Source organism: Pristiophorus japonicus, chromosome 3 (genome assembly GCF_044704955.1).
Source record: "Pristiophorus japonicus isolate sPriJap1 chromosome 3, sPriJap1.hap1, whole genome shotgun sequence".
Classification (NCBI taxonomy): domain Eukaryota; kingdom Metazoa; phylum Chordata; class Chondrichthyes; family Pristiophoridae; genus Pristiophorus; species Pristiophorus japonicus.
This window is the reverse complement of record NC_091979.1, coordinates 286,870,500-286,884,349: the sequence shown is the minus strand read 5'-3', so window position 1 is coordinate 286,884,349 and position 13,850 is coordinate 286,870,500. Positions and strand designations below refer to the sequence as shown.

Below are 13,850 nucleotides of genomic sequence, written 5' to 3'. Positions count from 1 at the left end.
CATATAAAGTAATGATTCAAAGAGGAGAATATTCTTCAATTTATGTCAAATGCTCTCCTGTAAAGTGAAGAGAAGTCTTCAAACAAGAAAATAAATAAGGCAGAGAGAAGAAAGAAAGAAGGGGAGGAAGGGAGAGAGAGAGAGAGAAGGGGAGGAAGGGAGAGAGAGAGAGAGAGAGAAGGGGAGGAAGGGAGAGAGAGAGAGAGAGAGAGAGAGAGAGAGAAGGGGAGGGAGGGAGAGGGAGAGAGGAAGGGAGAGAGAGAGAGAGAGAGAGAGAAGGGGAGGAAGAGAGAGAGAGAGAGAGAGAGAAGGGGAGGAAGAGAGAGAGAGAGTGAAGGGGAGGGAGAGAGAGAGAGAGAGAGAGAGAGAAGGGGAGGAAGAGAGAGCGAGAAGGGGAGGAAGAGAGAGAGAGAACGGGAGGAAGGGAGAGAGAGAGAGAGAGAGAAGGGGAGGAAGAGAGAGAGAGAGAAGGGGAGGAAGGGAGAGAGAGAGAGAGAGAGAAGGGGAGGAAGGGAGAGAGAGAAGGGAAGGAAGGGAGAGAGAGAGAAAGAGAGACAGAGAGAGACAGAGCGAGACAGAGAAAGACAGAGAGAGACAGAGAGAGACAAAGAAAGACATTTAGAACAGTATAAAAGGAGAACAGAAGGCTTCAAAGGAAGGAAAATGACAAGTCAGGCTCCTTTATGTACATGGTGAAAGTGACCCCGGCTCCTCTGGTCACATGGTGACTGAAACAGCCCAAGGCATTGGCACAGAGACTGAAACAGGGTTGCACAAATGAGGTGATCAGACGTGGAAGAAACCCACACCCGACCCCTCTAGCCTTGAAAATGACAATCATGTGTGTCACCTGGCCTTTTTCTCCAAGATCTTTAAACATGTTCTTGCAATATAACAATCCACTCTTTGCTCTTAGCACCTCTTGTTCAAATACATTGAGTACGGTTTCAGCCCAGCCCACAGCACCAAAACTACAGATACTCTGTTCAAAATCACCAATATTATCTTGTGTCACTGTGCCCCTCTTATGTGGAGGATAAATAGTGACTGCAGTGGATCAGATAGAAGAGGAAAGGTATTTGACTGTTCTCTCTCCAGAGGCTGTGCAAGCTGGGAATAAATATTACAGGTGCTACATATTGCTTTAGTCCACGATTCAACTAGTTATTTTCACATTACAGTGGCGAACCAGAAACTCATGGTGTTCAATAGCCCATGCACCATGTCTGATCTCAGTTAAAGATTCTGGGAAAAAAAAGTACTGAGAATCTTGAAGTGACTTGTTATGTTGAACTTCAAAAATAATTTAGCATACCAGTGAATGTTAAATAATGTATTGCTATCTAATCTTTTGAATTTAGCTTCTGTATAATTTTAGAATAGATTTTGATGAGTAGTTTTGGCCTGAGCTACACGGTCTGTTAAACAGCTGTTTTTCCTGCCAATTTGGAAGAGAAGTAATGCAATAGCACCTAAACTATCTCTGGTACATACTTTAAGGTATACGATTCACTATTAATTTTGTGGCACACGATCACAGATATTCTGCATGCAAGATCAAGTTTCAGTTCATAAGAAGTGTGGACTTGCCTATGGAAATTAACTTTTGCAGAAAGCACATATAGATGTACCCTGAATTACAGCAATCCTCTTAAAAAAACATGAATGTGAAGAATGCAACTGAAAACAGTCTAAAAATAATAAATGTAAAATATTCAGCTATTTGTGTATACACACTATATGCGTAATTCTCTTTCTTCAGGAAGATGGTGTGATTTCTATTTTGTACCTGTATCATGAGTACATAATCCAGCGTGTTCAGCTTTTATTTGATTTGGCTTTCTGAGGAAGGCTTGAATGGCAATTAATCCTTGATGCACGACAGCATCGGGAGGAAACTCAATTGGACATTTTCTAAGGTTGAGGGCCTTCAATGAAGTCAGATTACCTATCAGAAAATAAATCAGGTCAATAAAAGTACCTACTAATAATCTTGATTCTCCAAAGAATGGCGTATGTAAAAACACATACATGATGATCCCACTCTTGTACATAGCATTAACAGAATTTTTTAAAGAAAGTAATTTCAGTTTGTTTGGGAGGAGAGGAATGAAATTTAGCATTCATCAAAGTGAGAGATGTCAGTACTAGAGATTCAAAATACTTGGTCATTGTCTGCGCTAGTTATTCTCAGGCCTGGTACAGTACACACCGCATACAAGTAAAATTCCCTCTCCACTGTTACAGCCTCAAACTCGGAGGAGGAACCTTTAGAGCGTCAGACTGAATTTTTCAACTCCCCACACCAGCCTTCTGGTATTTTTGAATGACAGTGCCCTTTGGCCCAAAATTGAGACTGCCCAACTCATTTCATGAAAGGGTTCTTACAGCCAGCAGACAGGATATACTGGGGCCAATTTTCAGTTTTCGCATGCATTGGGTGTTGGACGCCCAGTGCCCACTTGATGCCGCCAGTGAGAGACCCGGCCAATTTTCATGGTTGGACCTCACTACCATTCAGTCGGCAAGCTGCTTGTGCATTTCGAGCAGTTCACCAATTGGAGGAGCCCCAAAATCTGCAGCTCCAGTGTGGAGTTCAGCTGATACAACTAGGTCAAGGGGTGGGGGGTGGGGGGGGGGGGGGCGGTGCAAGAAAGGAGCCAATTGCAGGGGGTGGGGTGGCGCAGGGATTGATTTTTGTGAGTCAGGAGCAGTGTTAATGCTCCTTCTCACCAATGTTCCTTCGAAGCTGCGTGGATGTGCAGTGTCTGTGAGGTCCTGCGTAGACCACTCATAGGCTTTTGTATTGTAAAAACCGTGCATGTGCAAAATTTGAATGGGCCACGCAACAGTTTAAAGAGACCGTACTCAAAAAAAGAGGGAAGTTTGCTCCTCATCCCACAAAAATCTATTTTAAGCCTTAAGCTTTACCCTTTTCTGAGCAGCCTGCAGCAGTCACTTTAAGGACTGCAGGTTAAGCTGCTCAATTCTAAGCATCACTGCGTGGAGCATATGCCACGCATGCTCCACCCATTGGTATCTGAAAATTGTATTGGACTCGAATGGGCTAATGAGGTGTCTGCCTATTTTCAGCGAGTGCTTGTGGTGCCTTATTTTACCACTTAATTTGAATTGAGAAACCAGCATAAGGGGTCAAAGTCCATAATACAGAACATCACTAAGGTTAAAAAAAAAGAGTAAAGCAGAAGATTAATAAATGAAGCAGTGGTTTGGTGTTTTTAAGTTTAGGGCTTAAAAGCCTGCAGATTCTAGGAGGAATGGAAAACTGCAGAGGCAAGGAGTCTTGAGGTCCTGAGAAAGAATGAATAAGCATAAAAGACAATGCAATGAGTCTTGATTTTAACAGTGCAAATGCAGGAAGGAAGACACATGTATTGGATAGTGTATTTGGAGCTTAGGAGCAGCAAGAGAGAGAAGATCAGAGTAGCAATGACCATCTAGCTATATAATTAAAACAAGCTCAGCATGTTTCATTGTAAATGTCTCTGCAGTATCATAAATCATCTGTCACAATTTAATGATTGTTTATCCATTCCATTCTCTATGCTCGATTGCACAAGTATCTGGCTGTTATTAGATAGACAGGAACATTTATCACTACTAATCAGAAACCAGCAATCCACATGCAACCAACCAAATGCCCCAGTGCTATACACAATCACCTTGCCTTCCCAAAAGTCCACTTGATACAGATAATTAAAAAAGAACAATTATAAATACATTAAGTAACTCAGGGGGAAATAACCAGAAAATCAGTCACTGCATGTTTAAAGTGCTTCCAAGAGGTCCCTTTCACAAAGCTACACTCTCATCTGGGGCTTGAGTTCTGCTGCATTTTCCAGCTTACATTGTATATCTTGTCTGAATGAAGGGACTCAACCAGTTAGTGCACCCTCAGAATTCATCAGTATCACTGCATGTTACTTTGATAACTTGCCACTCCCAGAATACAGAACAAGACAGTCCCTTGCAACAGAGTCCGACACTGGATAAGATGGATGTGCGCCTTAAAAACAGGAAGTTGGGTCATGCACTCGGAATGGGCAATCTTCCTGTCAATCATTAAAATGTTCTGGTACTGCAAAGACATTTTATTTTCTAACCTGATCAACAAAACTCCCTGCCACCGACCACTTCCCTCCCCACCCACACCCCCTCCCCCACCCCCCCATACAGCCATTTGTTCCTCTCAAAACAACTACCATTACAGTTTGCTGAATCCTTGGCACTATTAAACAGGTAAGCCCTGACGTTTTCAAGATCCAGTAGCTTTAATTTTAAAATTCTACATTCCACTCCCACTCCCCTCCCGCTGTACTCCACTCCCCAACTCCTCCCTACTCCACTCCATTCCCCGCCCCCTCCCCACTGCACTCTGCTCCCCACCCTTGCCCACCGTGCTCTGCTCAGTAGCCCCTTGTGCTCCTCTCCCAGATGTGATCCATTCCCGAGACACCTCCTCCATTGTGCTCCACTCCCTGATTTGAAATGGGACCAGGCTTAACATCACAACAATATTTCAGCCTCCAGCCTACCTGGGAGCAATGCCATGGAAGATCAACTAGACTTAATACTGACAAAAATAAAGACAGGAATGATTGAAACAAAGTGAGAGAGAGGTTGGTGTTGGGGGTGAGAGAAGATTCACTTATCAGACAAAATAGACTTTTTCTTGTATCCTGTCCAGTAGAGAGAGATGTTGGAAGAGCATGAAGGTGTAGAGCATTGGAAAACTAATACAATTCAATTTGCCACTCTGCTGAACATTCAGTCACATCACTGTGGGGCTATTGGAGTCATGGTTCACAACAGGAAGACAGCAAGGACACATAATTCAATACAAAATAAAGATCTCGATTGTTTCAATATCTGGCCACGATTTTAGAAGCCACTTCCCATGTATTTGGACAGTAAGACATAAAGATTAAAGCCATTTATTTTTTTAAACCACAGGAAGGAAAGTTGAAACAAAAAGAAAACTAGAATCAGAATATGCATACAGCAATTAAAGATTCATGTTGTGCCCATACTCTCAGATGTATTGAAGGGTTGGCCAAATGGGTAAGGCTACCGTTGTGTTTTGTTGTTGAGAGAAACCAAGAGGTTTGCATCTGTAATTTCACAAACTTAACTGCACTAGACACACCATAGATTGGTGACTAAAAGCATACTCCACAGAAAGGGAGGAAAATAAATGACAAAGTAGATAATAAACCTTTGTTGCCACGGAGACAATTGGTCAATTCCTTCATAGTGGTCTATTAAATTGAAAAATTTGAGTCGCTGTCATGGAAAGTGTACTATTACAAAGGCATGACCTCTGACCTCAGAAATGGTTGTAGTACAGAGAAGGGAAGGGTAAGAGAACTTAATTTTATACACACCAATGAATAGGTAACCAGTGAACTGCAAATAAAATTGAAACTAGTCATGGGATGAAAAATTGTCTACACAGGAGGCTCACCAACAGACTGGTTTGGCTGAATAGTTTAGATTTTTTTTAAATTGTCAAGTTTTGTTTTTGCTACATTAACAGATATAAAAATATAATATTGAATCAAATAGTTGAATTAGAATTTCATACTAACCAAGCTCCACTGGCAGCTTTCGGATAGGATTCCCTTCAAGAAGCAATGTTTTAAGGCACCTGTAAAAGGCAAAATAAATATAAAACACAACAACATGCATTTCTAACAATAAATAAAAGCAGAAAATACTCAGCAGGTCAGGCAGCATCTGTGGAGAAACAAAGTTAATGGGCCCAAGTTTCGGGCCGCGCCCCGACCTGGACGCCCATTTTTTGCGCCACAATGTGCACCTAAAAAAACTTACAGATTCTCCGGCTCCCTGCTGGTCCTCTTGAGTCGGGCGCGGCACAGCATGAGCTGAGGGGGGTGGAGTTAGGTCCCTGCGTTGAAAACAGTGCCGGGACCTCTGCAAATGCGCTACAGTGGGCGTGCATGTGCAGTAGCTCCAGGCACCCAAAACTGTGTGGGAGGGGCCCGAAGCACGCAGCCCCTAGCCCTGGCCGAATGGCCTCACTGGGGCTGCGTGCCTGAGGCTGCCTCCCACGCCCAGCTCTTGCTTCCTCCCGACCCGACTCAACTCCCACTTCCCCCCCGCCCCCCCGCCCCTAGACCCGACCCGACCCCTCGGACTGGATCTGACCCGCGCTCCCCCCCCTCCACCACCCGACCTGACCTCCCTCTCCCTCCCTCCCTCCCCCCGACCCGAACCGAACCGACCTCCCTTCCACCACCCACCCGACCCACGCTCCCGACCGACCCCCCCCACCGCCCCCCCGCCCCCAGACCGGACCCGACCCCGACCCAACTCCCACTTTGCGCCCCCCCCCCACCCGGCCCCCAGACCGGACCCGACCCTCCGGACTGGACCCGACCCGTGCTCCCCCACCCCACCCCCGCACCCGACCTGACCTCCCTCCCCCGACCTGAACCAAACCTCCCTCCCGACCCGAACCTTGCTCCCAACCTCCACTCCCCCCACCCGGACCGGACCCGACCCAACCTGACCTCCCTTCCCCCCCCACCCCCGACCCGAACCGAACCGACCTCCCTCCGCCCCCCCGACCCGCGCTCCACCCGACCCGACCTGCGCTCCCCCGACCTGACCCGCGTTCCCGACCCCGGACCCCAGACCTGACCTGACCCGACCCAACGCCACCTAACCTGTGAATCTGGTGCTGGGGACGGGCCCTGCCCGAAGTCTTGGGCCCGGCCGGGCCGGGCCCATTCAGCCTCCGCCCACCCCCAACCCCGCCTTCTCCGTCCCCCCCCCTAATCCTTCCCCCACCTTCTTCCCTTCCCCCCTCCTTCCACTTCCCCCCCCTCCTTCCCCTTCCACCTCCCTCTCCTTCCCCTTCTCCCCCCTCCTTCCCCTTCTACCCCCCTTCTTCCCCCTTGCCCCGCTTCTTCCCCCTTCCCCCCTCCTTCCCCTTCCACCCCTCTCTCCTTCCCCTTCTCCCCCCTCCTTCCCCTTCTATCCCCCCTTCTTCCCCTTGCCCCGCTTCTTTCCCCTTCCCCCCCTCCTTCCCTTCCACCCCTCTCTCCTTCCCCTTCTCCCCCCTCCTTCCCCTTCTCCCCCCTCCTTCCACTTCTCCCCCTCTCCTTCCCCTTCTCCTTCCCCTTCTCCCCCTCTCCTTCCCCTTCTCCTTCCCCTTCTCCCCCTCCTTCCCCTTCTCCCCACCCCCTTGCCCCGCTTCTTCCCCTTCCCCCCCTCCTTCCCCTTCCACCCCCCTCTCCTTCCCCTTCTCCCCCCTCCTTCCCCTTCCACCCCCCCTTCTTCCCCTTCCCCCCCTCCTTCCCCTTCTCCCCCCCTCCTTCCCCTTCTCCCCCCCTCCTTCCCCTTCTCCCCCCTTCCTTCCCCTTCCCCCCCTCCTTCCCCTTCTCCCCCCCTCCTTCCCCTTCTCCCCCCCTCCTTCCCCTTCTCCCCCCTTCCTTCTCCTTCTCCCACCTTCCTTTCCCTTCTCCCCACCCTTCTCTTTCCCCTTCTCCTCTCCCCCCGTTTCCCCTTCTCCTCCCCCCTTCCCGTTCTCTTCCCCCCCTTCCCCCCTCCTTCCCCTTCTCCCCCCTCCTTCCACTTCTCCCCCTCTCCTTCCCCTTCTCCTTCCCCTTCTCCCCACCCCCTTGCCCCGCTTCTTCCCCTTTCCCCCTCCTTCCCCTTCCACCCCCCTCTCCTTCCCCTTCTCCCCCCTCCTTCCCCTTCTACCCCCCCTTCTTCCCCTTCCCCCCCTCCTTCCCCTTCTCCCCCCTCCTTCCCCTTCTCCCCCCTCCTTCCCCTTCTCCCCCCTTCCTTCCCCTTCTCCCCCCTTCCTTCCCCTTCTCCCCACCCTTCTCTTTCCCCTTCTCCTCTCCCCCCCTTTCCCCTTCTCCTCTCCCCCTTCCCTTCTCCTCTCCCTCCTTCCCCTCCCCTCCCCCTCCCCCTCCCCTTCTCCTCCCCCCCTTCTCCTCCTCCCCCCTTCCCGTTCTCTTCCCCCCCTTCCCCTTCTCCTCCCCCTTCTCCCCCATCCCTCCCCCTTTCCTCCCTCCCCCTCTGCCTACCTCCTCCCCCTCCCCTCACTGTCAGAAATACAGACACTGACAGACAGAGAGTGAGAGACACAGACAGACAGACAGACAGAGAGATAGAGACACTGACAGAGACACACTGGGCGGGGGGGCATCCCAGCACGCTGTTGGAGGGCTCCCGGTGCTGCAGTCGGTAAGTAGAAAATGTTTTATTTATTGATTTAAAAAAACAATTATTTCTTATTAATTTTTTTTGATTGATTTATTGGTTGATTTATTGATGTTTTTATCATTTATTATTGATGATGGCTCTTTATTTGCAAAACTGAAGTGTTTAATGTTTGTAAACTTTCCTTTAAACCCCCCCCTCCCATTCCCTACACCTGATTTGTAACCTACGCCTGATTTTCTATAGTGGAGACAAGGTTTTTTCGAACGTACAAAAATCTTCACTTACTCCATTCTAAGTTAGTTTGGAGTAAGTTTTCACTGCCGAAACTTTGAAAACAGGCGTAAGTGGCCGGACACGCCCCCTTTTGAAAAAGAAATTCTGTTCCAAAGTGAAACTGTTCTAACTGACGAGAACTGGAACAAATTAAATGCCGAGAATTTGAATTTCTAAGATACACCGTTCTACACCAGTTGCTCCAAAAAATCAGGAACAACTGAGGCCGAAACTTGGGCCCAATGTTTCAGGCCGATGGCCTATCATCAGAACATTTTGTTGAAAGGTCATCGACCTGAAACGTTAACTCTGTTTCTCTCTCCACAGATGCTGCCTGACCTGCTGAGTATTTCCAGCATTTTCTGTTTTTATTTCAGATTTCCAGCATCCACAGTATTTTGTAACCTGCATTTATATACTGGCTTCAACATAAAGTGTTCAATTTTCCTCAGTGATTTGTGCCGCTTTTTTGCCGTGCGTCGCTTTTTTGACCGAAATTTTAAAATCCTAGTTTCCACAATCTTTGTGCGCCAGCGTAACTCAGATAGTTTCGATTATTTTTAGGTTAGTTTTTTTTTGCTTAAGCTGATGTCTGCGCCACTTTTTCACAATTATGGAAGTTTGGTCAATTTAAATTTCTCCGAGGATGGCGTATCTGACCACTCCCAAAAAACCTTCTGGGTGCTTAAGAAAAACCAACGCACATTAAAAAATCGGCACAGAAAGACGCAATTGTTTTTATGCAAAGTTTTGGAGGGAGTCAAGAACACATTAAATATGCATCATCAAGCTTAACTTTTTAATACTTAAACTCAGGAAGTGGAAGTTTAATGAAATTCTTTAAGTTTTCATTTTTTTTAAACTGACCAGCCACCACCAAATGTCTCCAAACCGGGCTCGAGGGTCGGAGCATCGGCCGGCAAAATCGGTTCCTCGCCCGATCACTGTGCCTGCTCAGATCTGGGTGTCGTCCACACCAGGGCGTCTGTTGTATATCTGTAAAGCATGCACTCCCATGTTCCACCACCAGGGAGCTCATCCCCTGAAGTCTCAAGGGATCCCAGCATCCCTTGGGAGCACTGTATATAAGCCGGCCCCTAAGGCCTGTTCCTCACTCTGGAGTGTCTTATTAAAGACTGAGGTCATTGTTACTTTAACCACCCTGTGTGCAGCCTCATCTGTGTTAGGAACACAATAACTGCCGATGAGAATACGAATCCAACGCAAAGATGCAGCAAACTGTGGGCATCCTGGAGAGGTTCTCGGAGGGTGAGGACTGGGAAGCCTATGTCGAACGGCGAGACCAGTACTTTGTAGCCAACCAGCTGGATGCAGAAGGAAGCGCTGCAAAAAGGAGAGCGGTCCTCCTCACAGTCTGCGGGGCACCGACCTACAGCCTCATAAAGAATCTTCTGGCTCCGGTGAAACCCACAGATAAGTCGTATGAGGAGCTGTGTACACTGGTTCGGGAGTATCTTAATCCGAGGGAGAGCGTGCTGATGGCGAGGTATCGGTTCTACACGTACCAGCGATCTGAAGGTCAGGAAGTGGCGAGCTACGTCGCCGAGCTAAGGCGACTTGCAGGACAATGTGAGTTTGATGGCTACCTCGAGCAAATGCTCAGAGACTTTTTTGTACTGGGCATTGGCCACGAGACCATCCTACGAAAACTTTTGACTGTAGAGACACCGACCCTCAGTAAGGCCATTGCAATAGCACAGGCGTTTATATCCACCAGTGATAATACCAAACAAATCTCTCAGCACACAAGTGCTAGCAATGTTCATAAATTAACTGGAACTGACTTTGCGAACAGAAATGTACAGGGCAGAACCCACGAGTCTGCAACTGCAAGCAGGCCTCAGGTGACCCAGATGACTCAGAGTCCGCACAAAGGATGAACGCAAGGCAATTCACACCTTGTTGGCGTTGTGGAGGCTTCCATTCAGCCTATTCATGCCGCTTCAAAGGGTATGTTTGCAACAGCTGTGGAACAATGGGGCACCTCCAACGAGCTTGCAAACAAGCTGCAAGCTCAGCAAAACCTGCTAATCACCACGTGGCAGAGGAAGATTGGTCCAAGATGGATCAAAGCAATTTCGAGCCTCAAAGAGAGGAGGCAAATGCTGAAGTACACGGGGTGCACACATTTTCGACGAAATGTCCACCTATAATGCGGAATGTAAAATTGAATGGCTTACCCATAGCCATGGAACTGGACACTGGCGCTAGCCAATCCATAGAAACATAGAAACATAGAAAATAGGTGCAGGAGTAGGCCATTCAGCCCTTCAAGCCTGCACCGCCATTCAGTGAGTTCATGGCTGAACATGCAACTTCAGTACCCACTTCCTGCTTTCTCGCCATACCCCTTGATCCCCCGAGTAGAAAGGACTTCATCTAACTCCCTTTTGAATATATTTAGTGAATTGGCCTCAACTACTTTCTGTGGTAGAGAATTCCACAGGTTCACCACTCTCTGGGTAAAGAAGTTTCTCCTCATCTCGGTCCTAAATGGCTTACCCCTTATCCTTATACTGTGACCCCTGGTTCTGGACTTCCCCAACATTGGGAACATTCTTCCTGCATCTAACCTGTCTAAACCCGTCAGAATTTTAAACGTTTCTATGAGGTCCCCTCTCATTTTTCTGAACTCCAGTGAATACAAGCCCAGTTGATCCAGTCTTTCTTGATAGGTCAGTCCCACCATCCCAGGAATCAGTCTGGTGAATCTTCGCTGCACTCCCTCAATAGCAAGAATGCCCTTCCTCAAGTTAGGAGACCAAAACTGTACACAATACTCCAGGTGTGGCCTCACCAAGGCCCTGTACAACTTTAGCAACACACCCTGCCCCAATACTCAAATCCCTTCGCTATGAAGGCCAACGTGCCATTTGCTTTCTTAACCGCCTGCTGTACCTGCATGCTCACCTTCAATGACTGATGTACCATGACACCCAGGTCTCGTTGCACCTCCCCTTTTCCTAATCTGTCACCATTCAGATAATAGTCTGTCTCTCTGGTTTTACCACCAAAGTGGATAACCTCACATTTATCCACATTATACTTCATCTGCCATGCATTTGCCCACTCACCTAACCTATCCAAGTTACTCTGCAGCCTCATAGCATCCTCCTCGCAGCTCACACTGCCACCCAACTTAGTGTCATCCGCAAATTTGGAGATACTACATTAATCCCCTCATCTAAATCATTAATGTACAATGTAAACAGCTGGGGCCCCAGCACAGAACCATGCGGTACCCCACTAGTCACTGCCTGCCATTCTGAAAAGTACCCATTTACTCCTACTCTTTGCTTCCTGTCTGACAACCAGTTCTCAATCCACGTCAGCACACTACCCCCAATCCCATGTGCTTTAACTTTGCACATTAATCTCTTGTGTGGGACCTTGTCGAAAGCCTTCTGAAAGTCCAAATATACCACATCAACTGGTTCTCGCTTGTCCACTTTCCTGGAAACAGCCTCAAAAAATTCCAGAAGGTTTGTCAAGCATGATTTCCCTTTCACAAATCCATGCTGACTTGGACCTATCATGTCACCTCTTTCCAAATGTGCTGCTATGACATCCTTAATAATTGATTCCATCATTTTACCCACTACTGAGGTCAGGCTGACCGGTCTATAATTCCCTGTTTTCTCTCTCCCTCCTTTTTTAAAAAGTGGGGTTACATTGGCTACCCTCCACTCGATAGGAACTGATCCGGAGTCAATGGAATGTTGGAAAATGACTGTCAATGCATCCACTATTTCCAAGGCCACCTCCTTAAGTACTCCGGGATGCAGTCCATCAGGCCCTGGGGATTTATCGGCCTTCAATCCCATCAATTTCCCCAACACAATTTCCCGACGAATAAAGATTTCCCTCAGTTGCTCTTCCTTACTAGACCCTCTGACCCCTTTTATATCCGGGAGGTTGTTGGTGTCCTCCTTAGTGAATACCGAACCAAAGTACTTGTTCAATTGGTCTGCCATTTCTTTGTTCCCAGTTATGACTTCCCCTGATTCTGACTGCAGGGGACCTACTTTTGTCTTTACTAACCTTTTTCTCTTTACATACCTATAGAAACTTTTGAAATCCGCCTTAATGTTCCCTGCAAGCTTCTTCTCGTACTCCATTTTCCCTGCCCTAATCAAACCCTTTGTGCTCCTCTGCTGAGTTCTAAATTTCTCCCAGTCCCCGGGTTCACTGCTATTTCTGGCCAATTTGTATGTCACCTCCTTGGCTTTAATACTATCCCTGATTTCCCTTGATAGCTACCTTCCCTTTTTTATTTTTACGCCAGACAGGAATGTACAATTGTTGTAGTTCATCCATGCGGTCTCTAAATATCTGCCATTGTCCATCCACAGTCAACCCCTTAAGTATCATTCGCCAATCTATCCTAGCCAATTCACGCCTCATACCTTCAAAGTTACCCTTCTTTAAGTTCTGGACCATGGTCTCTGAATTAACTGTTTCATTCTCCATCCTAATGCAGAATTCCACCATATTATGGTCACTCTTCCCCAAGTGGCCTCGCACAATGAGATTGCTAATTAATCCTCTCTCATTACACAACACCCAGTCTAAGATGGCCTCCCCCCCAGTTGGTTCCTCGACATATTGGTCTAGAAAACCATCCCTTATGCACTCCAGGAAATCCTCCTCCACCGTATTGCTTCCAGTTTGGCACGCCCAATCTATGTGCATATTAAAGTCACCCATTATAACTGCTGCACCTTTATTGCATGCACCCCTAATTTCCTGTTTGATACCCTCCCCAACATCACTACTACTGTTTGGAGTAAAAAGATGTTTGAGAGACTGTGGTGCAACAAGGCATTCAGACCAGCCCTGAGCCCCATCCACACGAAACTGAGAACGTACACCAAAGAGCTTATCACTATCCTGGGCAGTGCCATGGTCAAGGTCACCTACGAGGGCACGGTGCACGAACTGCCACTCTGGCTGTCCCGGGTGATGGCCCCACACTGATTGGAAGGAGCTGGCTGGGCAAAATCCGCTGGAACTGGGATGACATCCGAGCGCTATCACATGTCGATGAGGCCTCATGTACCCAGGTTCTTAAAGAAATTCCTTCCCTTTTTGAGCCAGGCATTGGAAACTTTTCCGGGGCGAAGGTGCGGATCCACTTGGTCTCAGAGGCACGGCCCATTCACCACAAGGCGCGAGCAGTACCTCACATGATGAGTGAGAGAGTGGAAATCAAGCTGGACAGACTGCAACGCGAGTGCATCATCTCCCCAGTGGAATTCAGTGAGTGGGCCAGCCCGATTGTTCCAGTACTCAAAAATGATGGCACGGTCAGGATTTGCGGCGATTATAAAGTAACA

General features: G+C 47.9%; 1 protein-coding gene across 1 annotated transcript in view; it reads right to left on the bottom strand.

Moving 5' to 3' along the window:
• Positions 1–13,850, bottom strand: part of LOC139259538 (leucine-rich repeat-containing protein 27-like) — a 135,430-nt gene that overhangs the window by 67,819 nt on the left and 53,761 nt on the right. The window contains exons 3-4 of the mRNA XM_070875025.1: positions 5,610–5,668; positions 1,790–1,948 (exon numbers count right to left, since the gene is read on the bottom strand). Of these exons, the coding sequence (XP_070731126.1) occupies positions 1,790–1,948; positions 5,610–5,668 (218 nt within the window). The remainder of the gene's footprint in view (positions 1–1,789; positions 1,949–5,609; positions 5,669–13,850) is intronic.